The sequence below is a fragment of the Odontesthes bonariensis genome, chromosome 5, assembly GCF_027942865.1.
Source record: "Odontesthes bonariensis isolate fOdoBon6 chromosome 5, fOdoBon6.hap1, whole genome shotgun sequence".
NCBI classification, from domain to species: domain Eukaryota; kingdom Metazoa; phylum Chordata; class Actinopteri; order Atheriniformes; family Atherinopsidae; genus Odontesthes; species Odontesthes bonariensis.
In genome coordinates this window covers 7932052-7948837 of record NC_134510.1, presented here as the reverse complement: position 1 = coordinate 7948837, position 16786 = coordinate 7932052, and the positions used below count along the sequence as shown (strand labels likewise).

The 16786-nt window shown below is 44.9% G+C and overlaps 1 protein-coding gene across 3 annotated transcripts; it reads left to right on the top strand.

Annotated features, from left to right (window-relative positions):
• The first annotated feature begins 4725 nt into the window (after positions 1-4725).
• Positions 4726-16359, top strand: cnot10 (CCR4-NOT transcription complex, subunit 10). 3 transcript variants are annotated; one of them, XM_075464748.1, is made up of 20 exons: positions 4726-4936; positions 5062-5431; positions 5508-5596; positions 6137-6298; positions 6377-6527; positions 7205-7344; positions 7540-7623; positions 7706-7789; positions 8128-8245; positions 8415-8564; positions 8734-8936; positions 9867-9988; positions 10638-10817; positions 11369-11449; positions 11534-11647; positions 11835-11965; positions 12048-12080; positions 12198-12325; positions 12951-13026; positions 16008-16359. In XM_075464748.1, the coding sequence occupies exons 3-20, from the start codon at positions 5546-5548 to the stop codon at positions 16175-16177; spliced, it is 2178 nt and encodes a 725-aa protein (XP_075320863.1). In that variant the 5' UTR covers positions 4726-4936; positions 5062-5431; positions 5508-5545; the 3' UTR covers positions 16178-16359. The 3 variants fall into 3 exon arrangements, with proteins under 3 accessions (XP_075320863.1, XP_075320862.1, XP_075320861.1); XM_075464747.1 differs by lacking the exon at positions 5062-5431 and having other exon boundaries at positions 7208-7344; XM_075464746.1 differs by lacking the exon at positions 5062-5431.
• Positions 16360-16786: the final 427 nt, after the last annotated feature.

The window sequence follows — 16786 nt, the reverse complement described above, 5'->3', positions numbered from 1 at the left end:
GGACAGTACGCACAGCGTCAGTTTGACCTGATATCCAGGTGCGCGTACACGCGCGTCTCCAGTGACCACATGTGATCTGATGTCGCTCAGGTGGATGTGGGCAACAGAACGGCCTTCAGTAGCCCTGCTGGTGTTCCGGTAAAATCAAGTTAGCGGAACCAAATGATGAAGTAGGCATTTTCACACTTTTTAGCTTTTAGTTACACTCAGTGTAAGACGGAGATGGAAAGTCACCTCAGACTGAGCCCTGGACTGAGGAGTATTTTATTTCACATGAAAAGACTGACAGCTTAAAAAGATTCCACTGCGATCATGTTCTTTTGTAGTGCCTTAATGATTGTGCAACAAGTGCCCACACTGATGATGCTCAGTTTAGGGCTCAACTCATGGGCGTCGCTGTGGGGGATGGGGGTGTTTCGACACCCCACTTTTACAGCAAGATGATTTCATCCCCCCCACATAGTCCAAAGGTAAACCCGTTTGCCCCATGGATGTATTATATTAACGGTTTGCCCACCCTCATAGTGCACCAACATACAATGTGTTTTAAAGACTCTGTACCCTCTTTAGAATAATTCCATCCAGATTTGAGCAGTGTAACTATTGTAGTTTCCATACAGGACCAAGTTTAGGGCGATCAAAATGCAAAAATGCAGTGAAATGGCCCTTTATGCCCATTCATTTAATTCGCGAATCGGATGCCAACTTCAGCGTCGTGTCCATGGGCTTGATGTGGGGAACACCCCCACATTTAAAATCACTGCTCCACCTCAAAGACAAACCAAAATGATGCTGCAGTATACTCACAGCATGAGAGAGGACTTCTGATCCAACAGTCAGGTTCTTTCTGACCTCATCTTTTCTGCTCTGCACACCTTTGCTTCATTTTCATGAAGCCAAAGTTGAATCAAGTCGACTAATTTCCACCTACAGTAGCCATTCTTCCCACTGTTGTCCTGTAGGTAGCAGCATTAACATCGGAGTAGTTACCACGACCCATCATGAACACGATGAAGAAGAGGAAGCCTTCCAGTGCTGCATATAAAGGCAGATGACAACCCAGAGAACCAGATGTGACTGGCCAAAAAAGAATTCCTCACAAAGATGGATTGACCAGGTCATGACCCGAGCAAGGTTTATCAGCACTGATTTCCACCTTCCACATCATAGTCCGACCTAAAAAAAAAATCTGAGTTCAGAGCACACTGAATACAGCAGGATTATCCTGACACCCTGGGCTGGCGTCTCCCTGCAGATTCTATAGAATAGTTTGGGTTTCGGTCACAGTTTGGGAGCAGTCTGTTGGCTCAGTCTGGTTTGAGTTGCCCATGTGCAGCAGTAAACAATTCACAGCATTAAAAGTCAGCTATCTGCAACCTCACAGATCTGTAATGTAGAAGCTGACAGTTTCTGCAGATAGACCAAGTTCCTCTTCAGTGTCTTTTTCTGTGCGGCTGCATTGAAGCGGTTTCTTTCACTGTCATCATCATCTTTTGCCTGCTGTAGCCAAATCTTTACAGGTGATACAGATGCGGCAGTTTGATGTGTCAGTAAGTTGAGCTCATGAACAGCTCAGCATTTGTCCCGCAGTGGATACAGAGGACAGAACCTCCCTCTGTGGGACAAATCAGACACAGAAACGTCTGCACTGAACTTGCTGATATTTACTTGCTCTTTGGTATTCTCTGGTTTAATCTTTATTACCTCAAAACTATGACCCTATTTTGTTTAATGTTCTTTCTGTTTCCTTGATGATGTTTGAAATGGTACACAGTGGTCATCACCATCATCTCACAGCAAGACAATTCCTGTGTCTAATCTCAGCTGGTGTCTTTCTGTGCGGAAGTGCATGAGCTCCCTGTGCACGAAAACCTTTCTCCCCAGGCACTCCAGCTTCCTCCGACAGTCCGAAAACATGCGTGTTAGGTTAACTGGGAGTTCTAAATCGACGTTGAGTGTGCACAGTTGCGTCAGTTGTCTCTGTGATGGACGTGACCTGTCCAGGTGGGTGTGCCCCGCTTCTTGCCTGATGACCTCCCTGCAGGGTCGCGACCCTGAGTCGGTTAAAGTGAGTACAGAAGATGGATGTTGAACATTTTTCATGGAAGTCAAGTTGTTAAAGTATATCTCAGATGATCTTTATAAAAAGTTTCAGCGGCGTGACAGAAGGTTGGAGCAGCGTTCACAGGGAGTAACAGATCCTTTTGTTACATGAAGAGGTGGTATTTTAGCAGCCCTTGGCACTACTTGCCTGCTCTGGTCAAATGGTTGAAAGAGAATACCTCCTATCATCTTTTCCTTGACCTCATGAGAAATGTAATGGGGTCCAGCAAATTGGCTGGAAAAATTCGTAAAGACACTCAGCTGTAATGTGGATCTGCAGCTCTGAAACTAGAGATGTTCAATTAATATTCTACAGAATTCTGTAAATACTTCTTTAGTGGAATCTTATCACATTGTTACCTGAAGGTCATGTGTATACTAATAGAGATAGTGTAGACTAGTACTTTATTATCAAAGTTTGTTACTGAAAAATGGAAAAAAGAAATTAGAATAGTGAAATATATTTGTGTTGTATAGTCCTGTCCGAGGCTGCTCAAACACATCCTCCACATGAACAACAACAGATTTATCCACATGAATCACAGTTAGTACGGCTGGATTTCCACAATCAAGCTATGAAAGTAGCAGCTGTGTGAGAAAGGAGTCCCAAAATTCCATTAAGAATCATTAAAGAAGCATCCTTGAGCTCTGATCATGGCTGCTGCTCATTTACCTCTAGCTCGTTTCACTCAGTTTAGGAGGGAAACAGATTTTAAAAATATTTTTTGATTTGATCGCAACAGTTTACAAAACCTTTGAGTGACAACATTCACATGTCATAAAAAAAAACTGAAAACAAATGACAAAAGACAGTGAACTGTAACATCTAAAAGTAAACGAGGTAACGTTATTTAAAAAGAACAGGCAGAAAGTTGCGTTCTTTATATATGTTAATAGCTCTTGTCAATTTCATATTAGGGTTTTTCAGATTTAATGAAGTTTGAGGCCCTGTGATGGAGATGAGATGAGCTCCAGGCCCCCAGTGTTTTTTGATTGGATTAGGCAGGTATAGAACAGCAGAACATAATTAGGTGGATGAACAAAGTTTGAAAATAAAATGATGCATCAGTTTGCTTGAATGCAAGATAAGAAAGTTTTTTTTTTCATTTTATTAACATGAAATGTGGTCAATATAATGAGAAGGTTAATGACATGTTGACCATAATTAGTCACATTTGGGTTTTTGAATTTCAGTAATTAATCAAATTTTCTGTGATATTTGTTTTGCAAAGAATCTTTTCAAATCAACCTGAAATCACAGTAACACGTTGTCACAGAGACACGTTGAATAACAAATGTTGTTGTGTTTCCACCATGTGATTACAAAAAGAGCATTTGTCTTCTGTGAATATGTTTGGAATATATTTGAAGATCATTGAATTGAGAGAGTAAAACTTGGGAATGATTTTAATGAACGTTTTTTTTTTAACTTGTTAGAGTTGTAAGGAGGAGTAAAAACCCTGCCACAACCTTTACCGTCTCTGGTCATCTGCGTCTGACAGGCATTACTGTTTTTGAACAATCACATTTCTAATCAGGGAGTTGATCAATATTTTGTCAAAACCTGGAACAGCCGCAATAGAATTGCTATAATTGGATATAGAAACAGTGCGGTCATAACTGGAGCTGCAACAAAGTAAAGATTTAATGCCCGATGATCGTGTATTGATCACGGTGTTATACTCTTGTTGGGGGCCGGAACACCATATTTTTCTTTAAAGTCTTCATGTGAAAACAGAGTTGAACAGCTGAAAAAAGACTTGAATATGAAATACTTCATTGAAAGACTCGATATGTGATGTTGCCATAGTCCAAAAGGAACATGAGGTGTAAAGTTGTGTGACCTGAACATGGGAGCTTATCCATGGAATCAGCAATCTCGCGCATGCGCGACAGACGGGCTTTAGCTCCGCACTGACAGGGGGCGCTATTGTGTTGCAGTCCCTCGGTTGTAGATAGTCTCATAGGAAAGAAGAATCTGTTGGAGGAGATGGCAAAAGTTATGGGAGGAAGAAAGAAAAGGACGCTGGTTTTATAAAATACAAAGGAAAATAGGGAAAATGAGAAGATCAGAAAGAAGTAGGAGAGAAGAGACGATTATAACAAGACTTAAAATTGGACATAATGGATTGAATAAAAACCTATATATGATAGGAAAACATCAGTCAGGGAAATGTGAGTGTGGGGAAGATGAGACAATTGAACATGTTATTTTATATTGTAGGAATTATCAGGCTTAGAGAAATAATTTAATTAGAAATCTTAGTAGGATGAAAATGAAATTGTATATAGTAGATTTATTGCAAAAAGAATCAGGAAACAGGATATTAGGTTATTTTTTATTATTTAAAACAGTGTAGGTTGTATAATAGAATTTAGTAAATATAAGGGTATATAAATGAGTGTATATGAGTAGGGGCTAAGTAAAAGTGTAGGCATTTGTAGATATAAGAGTGTATATGTGGATGTGGGTGTATATATGTGTGTATAAGTGTGTGTATATATACATATATATATATACACATACCTTGTATACATAACTTGTGTGTACTGTATTAGAATTGTCATGTGATCCACAATCTTTACCAGTTGGTGGCGGTAATGCTTCCTTAAGTTGTTTGCCAACCGCCTATAAAAAATAGAGAGAGAGAATCTGTTGGAGCGGAGCTCACAGACCAGCTAGTCGTTTGGTGTGAAATACTTGATATGAAGTGCTTTCTAATACTTTGAATCCTGCTTCAACAACCGGAACGATTAAATTTGATCCTAATTTAACAGCCACCACAGGGGATTGGATTGTTCTTCAGAAGCAGTGAAATGGCAGAAAATCCCGGTGAGTTTTGTCAGTTGGTGCTAGCTGAGTAGCTAGCTGTGTCCATACTAGTTAGCCTCAGGAGGTGGACTCGATGCAGTTAGTTGAATGAAAAACTAGTGATGTGCTTTGAAATGATCTGTCAGGTGTCTGAAGCCGCGGGTTACGTCTGTCTGCCAACAAACAACGAGTGAAGCCACTGTTCTCTGAACTTGGTGCACTTTGGTCCAGTAGTCAGCTGAACGGCTGTGAGACAGGACTGCGGGCAGCAGTGTGTTCCGTGGTCCACCTGCAGCCCAGAGGAGCAGCCCAGAGGAGCAGGTGGAAGTTTGGCTGTTAGTGAAAGCAACCAGCTTGGAGTCAGCATTCTGCTCCTCTGCGTTCAGCTCTAACTCAGCACCACTGAGGAAGGAGCTGGACTCGTTGTTAGTGACCCTCAGTTCATGGCAGTCACCTTCAGAGGAATCAGGACTCAGTCGGAGTACAGCAGAGGAGGAGCCCTCCTCAGTGTCGGGTGTACGTGTATTCATCCACAGTGCTCTGAAGTTTGACTTTGCTACTCTATTTTTTTAATTTTTTTTATCCTGATTAGAACCAAACGAGACTAAGCTGGATGGCTCAGCCTCTGGGATGACGGACCAAGAGAAGGAAGTGGCAGCCAGCGCTTACGAAGCTTATTCTGTAAATACTCTGCTTTTCTTCACATACTCTTAGATCTTAACTTCACTTGCAGTGTCTGATGAACGTTGGTACCCGCTAAACTGATTTCTGATTGGCATACATCACATGCATGTGCACACACAGATCAGGGAACACACCCACAGTCTGTTGTGATGAAGAGCAGGTAGCTGCTGCTTCTTTTTCCTTTGGCTGGTGCAGAGTAGCTGTCACCAAACATGTTAGTTCTGTGAGGAACTTGATAAGAGGCGGAAATTAAATTTGTCTGAGTCCATGAACTTTTTACCTTTTCCTCCTGCTTGAGAAACAACGTTGAGCTGTTTCAGAAAGCGAAGAGTGACGCTCAGTACAGTAGTACAGTAGTTTGCTGCAACTCGTACATAAACACGCACATTAGAAAGCCCCGCAGTGTGAAATTATGCTGACGACAGGCTCACCAGTACCCCAGCCCCTGGTTGTTTCTACATCAACATGTTTATTAAGAGTGAAGACGTGTTTTAGCTGAACTACAGATCTGTGAGACGGACCTCTGTGTTCCTACAGGCTGGGAAGTACGAGGAGTCTCTCAAACATCTGGACGCCCTCCAGGAGCTCAACAAAGAGGACTACAAGATCGCCATGAACAAAGCTGTTGTTGAATTTTACAAAAGTGGTCAGAGCACCACGGGGATACTGAAGCAGACACTGACTGCGGTGAAGAGCCGGGTAACTGCAGACGTGTTGTTTCTGACAGTTCCACACTAACACGGGTGTCCTGATGTGCTGAAGTTCTCTCTGTTTCAGCTTCACACGTCGGCAGAGGACGCTGACGGCTTGGATGACGTCGAGAACAGTCTGCTGTACTATAATCAGGCCATCATCTACTATCACATGCGACAGTACTCTGAGGCCATCTCCATAGGAGAGAAGCTCTACCAGTTTCTGGAGCCTTTTGGTATGTTGTGCTGCTTTGCATGGATTTGCTGCCCACTGTTGTTTTGTATTCTCTTTAGGTGACTAAGTGTCGATGTCTGCTGTTACTTTTGACATGAAATTCGATCTCCTCCTCAGAGTTGTTGTATCATCTGTGAAATGCAATTTATAAACGAGTCGATGTCAAGCTAATAACAGTTTTAATCGTATGCACATATCAGAAAATACTAATCTGTGCCTTTGCAGCAAATAGAGCTGCTAGGATTAAATGTTAAGACCAAAGTACATAAAGTCTGATAATCACAGGAATCAAGGCTTTGAAAATGAATTTTGACCTCTAAAGAGACACAGAATCTATGGAGATGTAAAGAATGTAAAGTAGTCTGATATCTCCAGGTTCTCTTACAATCCTGACCATGTTTCCTGACATCTGGATGATCATTTTCCTGACCACCACAATGTTGCGATTTCATTTTAACATCAGGTGCAGGGCTGAAAGATGAAGGCAGGCAGTGCAGCTAAGGCTCTTCATTTGTAAAGCTTTAAAGCTCCCATCATGAAGCTGTCAGCGTGACCTGCTCTCCTACTTCTTTACAGGGTCAACATCACCTGCTAAAAACCATACTTAGGAAACCGTTTACGGTTTTGTGCTTTTATTTTGTGGTGTTTGGCATGGAGTCATTGTGTTGTTTGTCCTAGAAGAGAAGTTTGCCCAGGCCGTGTGCTTCCTGCTGGTGGATCTCTACCTGCTCACCTTCCAGCCGGAGAAGGCCCTCCATCTGCTGGCGGTGCTGGACAAACTCTCCGTGCAGGGAGGCAACAAGAACGGCAAAGGAGAGGTAGCCTTCCACACTGTGCTTTGATGGTTCTCCTTCAGAGAGAAGCGTTCTATTCCATCGTCTGACCTGTGCCATGAGCCCACAACTGCAGGGTGTTTAACAGCTGCGCAGTTGTTGGAGAGTCTCAGCACGTTCAGAGGAATTGGGAGGATTTGAAAGCCTGTAGTTAACCGTCCATGCTGTGTTTGGTTCCAGAACCACACTTCAAGCAAAGACGGAGCCAACCAGAGGGCAGAGTTTGCAGCCATGATTGAAGCAGCCAAATCCAAAATGCACCAGGCAAGACGTCACGTCCGTTCACCGCTTCACGTGGACTTTCCCCTCTGTGTGTGCTCGCTCTAACTGTCCGTTTCTGTTCCAGTATAAGGTGAGAGCCTACATTCAGATGAAGTCCTCCAAGGCCTGCAAAAGAGAGATCAAGTCGGTGATGAACACGGCTGGGAACGTGAGTGTCCCACTGAGCTCGTGCCACACACAGACGGTTATACTGATGCCTGTAGGGCTCAGAGTCTCTGCCACTCCCAGAACACATTACCGACCAAACTCAAGAACTCCTAAGTTTGTGATGTCTTTGATTGTGCCTCAGTGTCATGTTGATTCTGCCGGTAAGCACAGACTCAGCTCAGGTAATGCAGGTTGCTATGGTGACGTAAATATGGCAGACACAGAGAAACGCACACGGCCTGCGGGGCATTAACTGAGCCTTGCTCCGACGCTCTGTGATGTGTTATCGGTGCACACGTGTCCCGCTGCCCTGACCCTTCTGTCCTCTCCTCTCCTCAGTCTGCACCCTCACTCTTCCTCAAGAGCAATTTTGAGTATCTGAGAGGAAACTACCGGAAAGCAGTGAAGCTGCTGAACAGCTCCAACATCGCAGAGCATCCGGGACCCATCAAGACAGGTGACAGCCTCTGGCTCCCTCTGATGAGGCAGCTTTGGTTCTCCTTAGCTCGCCTCACAGCAGCTATAGAGAGCAGCCGGCCTTCATCTGAGACGGGATCGGCTGTGGCAGTCGTTTGTTCTGTGTGCAGCTTGATGAATTCTTCACTAACCTGACTTGTTTCATTCAGGTGAATGCGTTCGGTGTATGTTCTGGAACAATCTGGGCTGCATTCACTTTGCGATGGGGAAACACAACCTCGGCATTTTCTACTTCAAGAAGGCACTGCAGGAGAATGACCACACATGTGCACAACTGGGAGATGGCAGCAACGGCCAGTGTAGGTCCCAGCATGCACCGCACCCAACCCGACGCTCACAGCAGCTGCGTTGGGCTCACAGCTGACGTCTGTTTGATTCAGCCTCACGTCCAAAGAAGTGTTTCAGCCCAGTAACACGTTCCTCTGTAATAAGTCCCATTTTTTTTTTTTTTCTGTTGTCATTTTCCAGCTAAGAAATTCACAGGTATCCCCATGTGCGCGTTACTGGCCAACAAGCGCTACGAGCTGCTGTATAACTGTGGCATTCAGCTGCTGCACATCGGCAGGCCGCTGGCAGCGTTTGAGTGTCTAATGGAGGCGGTGCAGGTTTATCACTCCAACCCTCGGCTGTGGCTGCGACTCGCCGAGTGCTGCATCTCTGCTAACAAAGGGGTGGGTAGATCCTGCCTGGCTCAGACTAGAATGTTTCTTTCTTCAGCATTTTGCGGGGTTCATGTTTCCCCTTTCACTATGTGTTTGTAGAGGCCAGCATTAAAGGGATATTTCGACTCTTTTGACATGCAGCTGTATGACATCCCATACTAGCAACATCATTTATGAACATTGACTTACGCCCCGCTGCGTCCTGTGAGCCGAGTTCCAGCCTCGTTTTGGCGTTGACGAAGGTAGTCCGGCTAGTTTGCTAGGGTCCCTAAAATAAAGCGTCTTGCTTCTCAATATGCGTTCAAAAGAGTAATACATTTACATCACAAAATCGTTGTCCAGGAAAAAGTCAGACCTCACAATCGTTTGGTGCCATTTTCTCTCCCTTCGTATCACTACGTTCAGCCACCTGCCGACAGCCGCGCCTGTTCTGCACGGTTCACACAGCAGGCAGTGATACGAAGGGAGAGAAAATAGGGCCAAGCGATTGTGAGGTCTGACTTTTTCCTAGAGAACGATGTTATGATGCAAATGTATTACTCTTTTGAACGCATATTGTTTTGAGAAGCAAAACACTTTATTTTCGGGACCCCAGCCAACTAGCCAGACTACCTTTGTCAACGCCGAAACTCGGCTCACAGGACGCAGCGGAGGGTAAGTCAATGTTCATAAATGATGTTACTAATATGGGATGTCATACAGCTTCATGTCAAAAGAGGCGAACTATCCCTTTAATCTAAATAGTTACTGGGAAACTTGGTGAGGATCCATAAATATGTTATTTTCTTGTCATATAAAGTGAAATTTCATCAAATAACCTTTTAGGTAGTTATTCAGAAATGGCCATGTTCAACATATTTTATCCTAATCTATTCATTTGTACTTTGTACTGATGTGAATTTCTGAGGATTCTGTCCCGACCTGTGTGGTTGTTTCCAGAGCTCGGAGCAAGAAAGCAAAGGTTTACCATGTAAGAAAGGCATCGTTCAGTCTGTCATCGGGCAGGGTTACCATCGCAAGATTGTGCTCGCATCCCAGTCAGCACAGAACACCATCTACAGGTCAGTGTCACATCTCAGAGGCTGACCCTCTGAGACCACACATGAACGTCTTCACCTCTTGTCCAGCAGAGGGCAACGGTGAACGGCACGTTCAGTGCTCATGGCTCCACGTTCACTTTGTTTAAAAACAACCACACTCTGGATCCAACTCTTCCGTCTTACTTCGTTTCTGAGGAGTTGATCTCCCTCCTGATTGACCAGAATGTTCATTAAATGGACACTGATCCATTCCTTTGAACTCGTCGGGTCATGTGTGGTCAAGCAGCAGGTAGCTGCTCATTAGCTGCAGCTAGCAGACCATGCTGCGTTCACTGCCATTACACAAAAAATTGTGTCTGTGACACGCTCATTATTTAAGACCTTTGATTGAATTTTTCTATTTTGCTAAAGCACTTGTTGCTCCGTGCGGTTGTTATTGAGACTGAAATGGAACATCTGTAATGTCTGCACAAAAACCATGAAGCTGAGGCCTGTTAACCGAGCTTATATGTGTATGATATGTGTATGATGTGTCTATGCGAAGTCACCAGTTAAGCCGTATGTGCGTTATGTATCAAATGAAATGTCTTTTTTTTTTTCTTTCTTTCTTTGTCTCACACTCACATTTCCCCATTTGATCCACATTAACTTTGATGTTATGTTTGTGTAGTGAGGGTCAGTCGGCGGCTATCCCAGTTGCCAGTATGGAGTTTGCAGCCATCTGCCTGAGGAACGCTCTGCTGCTGCTGCCTGAACACCAGCAGCAGGACACCAAGACGGAGAACGGATCCAAGAGCTCCAGCCAGTCGGGAAGCACGGAGAGCGGTAGCGAGAACAGTGACGCCTGCAGGTCAGACCAGCCAGCGACTGCTCACACGTCTTACTTGTTTGTTTTTGACTTCTTCCAGTTACCGGTTAGTCTCTGTTCATGATGACAAATAGCTAACAGTGACCTTTCTCTTGACCCTGTTGGTTTTGTAAAGCAAAAATAACACCGTGACGTGTCCTGTCTACAGCAGGAGATGCTGCGACAATGAAACATTCAGATTAGCGCTTAAACAATGTTTCCCTAAAGTAAAAAACCTTCTGAAAGGTAAAATGAGCGCAAGGATCACATAACAAATCCAAACAGTACAGTAAGTAGTGACGTGATGGCGTTTGTGATCTGATCAAGTTAAAATGACAGCCTTGTGAGCAGCAGGCAGCGGCCACAGAGTTGTGATGGTGACATCATGCTGGGAGCGCCATGGTGGATGGTCTGCACTCACATCACAGCTTCTAACCTCTGCAAACCATCAGAAGTGTCCAGTTACCACGCGCACAACGTGTGCAAGCTTTTGCTTGTGATCTTGCTGAGAGGATTTGGATGTTTACTCTGAATGCTGTTGGTGTGTTTTGCAGTGGAAAAGGTCAGGAAGCTGATAAGTTTTTGTCGGCGGCTCCGTCATCTCCTCTCAGGAAGCAGGAGGTAGAAAACCTCAGGTAATCTTCCTTCAGCTTCTCTGATCCCCGGACGTCCTCCTTCACTGAGCATCTAAGTGATGTCTAACTGTAATTGGCGTGCAGGTGCTCCATCCTGGCCTGCAGTGCGTATGTGGCGTTGGCGTTGGGAGATAACCTGATGGCTCTAAACCATGCTGAGAAGCTGCTTCATCAAACCAAGGTGTCCGGATCCCTCAAGTAAGTGCGGGGTTTGTTAGATGGCCTTCACTCACATCTCTGAAGGGTTTGTCGAGCGTTTTAAGTCAGCAGGTAGAAATCCCAAAGGCATAATGTCAAACCATGTAGTCCTCTTCATATTGGATTCGCAGACACTGTCCACATCATGGTATGATGGGACGCTGTTCTTCCTCCTCTGTCTGCTCAGGTTCCTCGGCCATCTGTATGCTGCTGAAGCCCTCATCTCATTGGACAGGATCTCTGATGCTATCGCTCACCTCAACCCAGAGAACGTCAGCGACGTGTCAGTGGGAGTTCTGGCCAGTGAACAAGACCAGGGTCTGTGGTTATCCCCCTCACTGAACACCCTAAAGGCTTCCCATTAATGTCTCATTAACGCTTGCTTTGTTTGTGTTAACAGGGCCTGACAAAGGAGAGGAGCCTGTTGAGCCCTGTGAGTCTCTCTTTACATATTCCAAGGATCTCATGCATCTGACACTAAATGCGTTCCTCGTAGAAACGCAAAAGGCAGAAAAATCAGTGAAAGTTTTGCTGTTTGCCGTGTGTACAGCAGGGAAGAAGACCCCCTTGTGTTATCCCAGCAGTGTGACATCAGCTCGGGCCATGATGCTCTTCAACCTCGGCAGTGCCTACTGCTTAAGGAGCGAGTATGACAAGGCCCGCAAGTGTCTGCATCAGGTAACCATCATGGAGGGAGGTGGGGGTTAAAGATTGTGTTGAGCAGTGACTGAGAGACCAGAACATTCTAGAATCGCAGCAGCACTTTCACATCTGTCACAGCATAGCTAATGAGCCCTCCTTTAGAAGAAAACAGCAGTGTGGTATTTCTAAGAGCTGAACTCAAGTGTTCGTCAGTAATATGGAATCAATGTAATCCTTATATTTAGCATGGATTTGTTTGAGGTGCTCTTTAGGTGGGGCAGTCATAAACCTGAATATGAGAAAGACTCTGCTTTAAAAACAGTTTAAAGTGCCTTCATTTCCCTGCCACAGTCATGCTGACCTGTGAAACACTCCACTGGCCTTCCTCAGTGTCCAACAGACTCCTCTTTTAATGGATTCCACCAACAGGAACCCTCCAGCTGTAATGGAATCTTCCATCAGTGGTTCTCTCAGAAAACTCGGCAAAGACCACAGTAGTTGTCCCAACCATGTTGAGCGTTTTACAGGTCACTATGAGTGTTTGTAATGCTACCTGCTGTGTTATGTACGCTCTTTGTGGGCTTTAAAGGCCTTGTTTGCTGCCATGTCTCAGCTGACAGACACAGTCACATGGTACCGTTATCATTTGGTTTATCACCAGGCTGCATCGATGGTGAACACCAAGGAGATTCCACCTGAGGCCATCCTGCTGGGAGTGTACTTGGAGCTTCAGAATGGTCTGTTCTTTATCCAACACTCACTGACATACACTACTTTTGTCAACATAACCATCAGAGTTGTTACACACAACAGTTGATGAAATGTATATTTAGAGGCAGTCGTCAGGGTTTAAAGGTTGGGCACAGCCTCCCTCACTCAGCTGTGGGGTTGTCAGGTGGTTCTCCTCCGCTGAAAACAATGAAACGATGGTTCCACTACGCTCAAAACGAATAAGGAAGTGTGTCGCTGCTGGATGAAGGTTTGTGCACTGAGTAATGAATCCATCAGCTCTGGTTCTGATCTCTCAAAGACAAGGGGCCTCATGTACAAGGGGTGCGTACGCACAAAAAAGTGTTTTCGGCTGCTGGACCGACGGCCACCAGGCTGCGGGCGCGTCTGACACCAGAGCATGTTAACATGCTTATCTTTATCAACAAAAATCAGTAGACTGGTGCTGAAGTTGTATGTGAGTTAGGCCTACTAGTTACTTTTATGAGGCTTTGTTAGGTAGCCTATTTAATTGTTAGGTAGGCTATCTATCCCTCTCACCCTCTTTTTAGACTCGGTGCCTTTTGGATAGTTTTTGAGTTACGGACCAAACTCTGTCAGACCTAACTCTGTCAGACCTAAGTATTATTATGTTTTTGGTTAAGTTATTGTTTAACATGATTTTTTTTTTCTTGTTATTATTTTGGAACGAATGAGGGTCAGTTGTGTTGTGTGTCAGCTGCAGGCTCCTCTGCTTTAGAGCACCGCAGCGGACATCTTCCAGTTTAACCATTGAATGTCAGTTTAACTGCCACAAGAGTTGTACTTTTCATGATAAAGATCTCATCGAGGAAAAACACGCTGTATTTTCATTGCATTTTTAATATATAAAAATGTAATGATTAATCGAAAATTGATCGTTAATTCTCCCGACGGTCGATTAAGAAAATTTAATCGAATGCCCTCCCCTAGTTATGATAAATAAATGTTAAAGCAATTAATCCTCAGACTGAGTGATGTGCACATCTGAGACACATGAACAATTAACACACACATGTGTCTGCCATTACACGAGTGGATATAAAAGCAGCGCAAAGTGGTGCAATGCATACCATAAAAAACAATGGCTGCTTTAGCAGTATTAGAGGACTTTGCAAATGGTGAAATTCGAAGTTTGTTCAGAGACAGAAAGGATTTGCTGGCACGTGATGGCAACTGACTCATTATCTGCTTTAGGTCCCCGAGGGCAATCCTGCTGGAACTGTGTGCAGAGCTGCGGCCGGTGTTGGAGTGCAACACAGAGGCCAACCGATTGGAAATTAAAGCGCAATTTGCAGCAAGAGCCGTTTTTCCTAATGTAATCGGAGCTATCGACTGCACACAAATCACATGATGAATTTGTATGTTAACAGGAAACATTTTCATTCGATCGATGTACAGATCATATGTGATTAGTAAATGCAATTAACCAACGTTGTGGCGAGGTGGCCTGGTTCAACGCACGATTCATACATTCTGAGTAACAGCATCGTTGGTAACAGACTTACAGGGTGGCACTGTGCGTGATGGTTGGCTTCTTGGTGAGTAACTTTATTCGTGTAATTGTCCTAATAGTATTCCCCGTGACCGTGAGTATGTGCGCCCCCAATTTCTATCCCATCTTCACAGCATCATAGTTGGTGGTTAAAGTTAGTTTCTTGCTGTTTCTTGATGGTTAAACTTCAGCTTAAGATCTTTCTAACAAGCCCCTGATCGTCTCTGTGGGCAAATGTTAATAACCCTGTGCCTAAGGTGTGAAATGTCTCAATCAGCCTCACCTTTTCCCCGGCGCACTTCTGCACGTTACTGTATGAACACGTTTGTTATGAGTTACACAAAAACATCGGTATTTAGCTTGGGGGTAATCGGAGTCACCCACATGTGCTCCCACCACCCCAGAGAGAGCAGTGTCACCCATAGTTGCGCCGACTCTCTGTTCAAACAGAGTCGGTCACCCCCCCACCCGTCTGTTTTGGCCACACTGCAGCGATGGGCAGCCAGTCTCCGCTTCACCTCCACCTTTATGTTGGACCACTTCTTCTTCACCTCTGCTTGTGAGGCTTCTCAGACCCCCCAGCATTGACCCACTCTCATTATCCCACCCACTCCTCTTGCGTTTGCTGCTTATGCCGGAGGACAGCGTGCCAAAGAGCACATTTTTGCGCGCCTCCACTTCAGAAAGTAGCACCTCCCGTCTTTTTTCCCGTCTTATTCATTCTTTTTTCTTTATTTTCTGATCGTGCAGAGAGGGGAATCGCAGGTGCAGGGCTCATTTAAATATAATTTGCGTATTTAAGTAGGGGCGTGGACAGGGAGGAGTCGGGTGCTCCGACATGTGCGCTCAATTCCACGTTGATTGGGATGTACAAAGGAAATGTGATGGATTGATTTGTGCGCACAGATTCATACATCCGGATATTTTTGTGCATAGGAGGGCTTTTGGGTTTGAGCGTACGCCATGTTTCAGTAGGAAATCCACGCAAGTCTTTGTACATGAGGCCCCTGGTATCTGGCACCAAAAATGTACATGTAGAGTTGTCAGACCAAAGGCAATATGTCCCATTCATGGGTTTTTTGTGCCCGAGTTGGGCTTTCTTTGTAGCAGTTCAACATGAAGTCTCCTCACAACAGTTATTCTGACATGTTTGTAATATGGCAATGGCAAGACACTTAGTGTCAGGCTGGTAACTCTGAACTCCTCCTACAGCAGAAGGAGTTCTTGGTAATCCTTACCTGATGCAATCCTCACAACAGACTGTTTTTAATTTGGACTGATCTTTAATTCCACATAAAATACAGAGTTGAGTACTGACAGGTGATGAAGAGGCTGCATGTGTGTTGGGTACCAGCATTACAGAATCCGTTAAAGTAGTGTTCTGAGGTAGTGGCCTGAGAACAGGTCCAGCTGATCTGTAAAGTGAGGCACCTGCTCTTCCTGTGTTTAGTGTGAATCCATGTGGTGTCTTCTCAGGAAACACTCAGCTGGCTCTGCAGATCATCAAACGGAACCAGCTGCTGCCCACAGCGCTCCACAGGGTCTCCCCAGACTCCCGCAAGAAAGCCCCCCAGTCCTTCCAGCCTGTCCAGCCGATCCAGCCGATCCAGCTGCCCTCATCCTTCACACAGGTTCAACGTAAATGAGTGTCCACGAGCCCCCCCCCCCATCCATCCCCATCCCAGAGGAGCCTCCCCTCCCCTCAGCATCACAAACTGTTGCTCCAGCTCCACTGGAGTCCACTGACTGAGACCAGCTGGCATTTTATTTCTATTTCACTCATGAATTTGTGTTTTCCGAACCACGAAAATAAATGTTATTTACTGTATGAACGATGGACTGTTTGTTTTAGTCGGACGCTGCAGATGCTTCAACTGCCCCAGAGAACTCCTCACAGATGTAGCGGCACTGCAAACAACCTGTAAAAGTCAGGCAGACACGGTACATCTCACGGAACAAACACCCAGCTCTGGTATGGTGGCTGTGAACAAAACGGGGAATGTCCTGAAGTCTTCCTCTGCTCCGTACAGAGGTCATTCCCAGCAGTCACTTCCTGACCTTTTCCACTGCCCTTCAACTCAAAAGCTCTTTGCTAACAAGATATTTTCTGGTTTCTCTTCTCTGTGCTGCCTCTTTCATTCCCCCACAACCCTGTGACTGTGGAGGAATTTCTGATGGATAATTACTCTAATGACAGATTCACCTACAACTGGCCTCACGTTATATGCCAGCTCCCTTTGATAAGATGAAGAACT

What these genes read in the sequence shown, in the direction of transcription:
- cnot10 (XM_075464746.1), top strand. An exon ending in CCAGTTTCTGGAGCCTTTTG is followed by an intron (nt 6,528 to 7,204) that starts GTATGTTGTGCT and finishes TGTTTGTCCTAG; the next exon opens with AAGAGAAGTTTGCCCAGGCC. An exon ending in AGATGGCAGCAACGGCCAGT is followed by an intron (nt 8,565 to 8,733) that starts GTAGGTCCCAGC and finishes GTCATTTTCCAG; the next exon opens with CTAAGAAATTCACAGGTATC.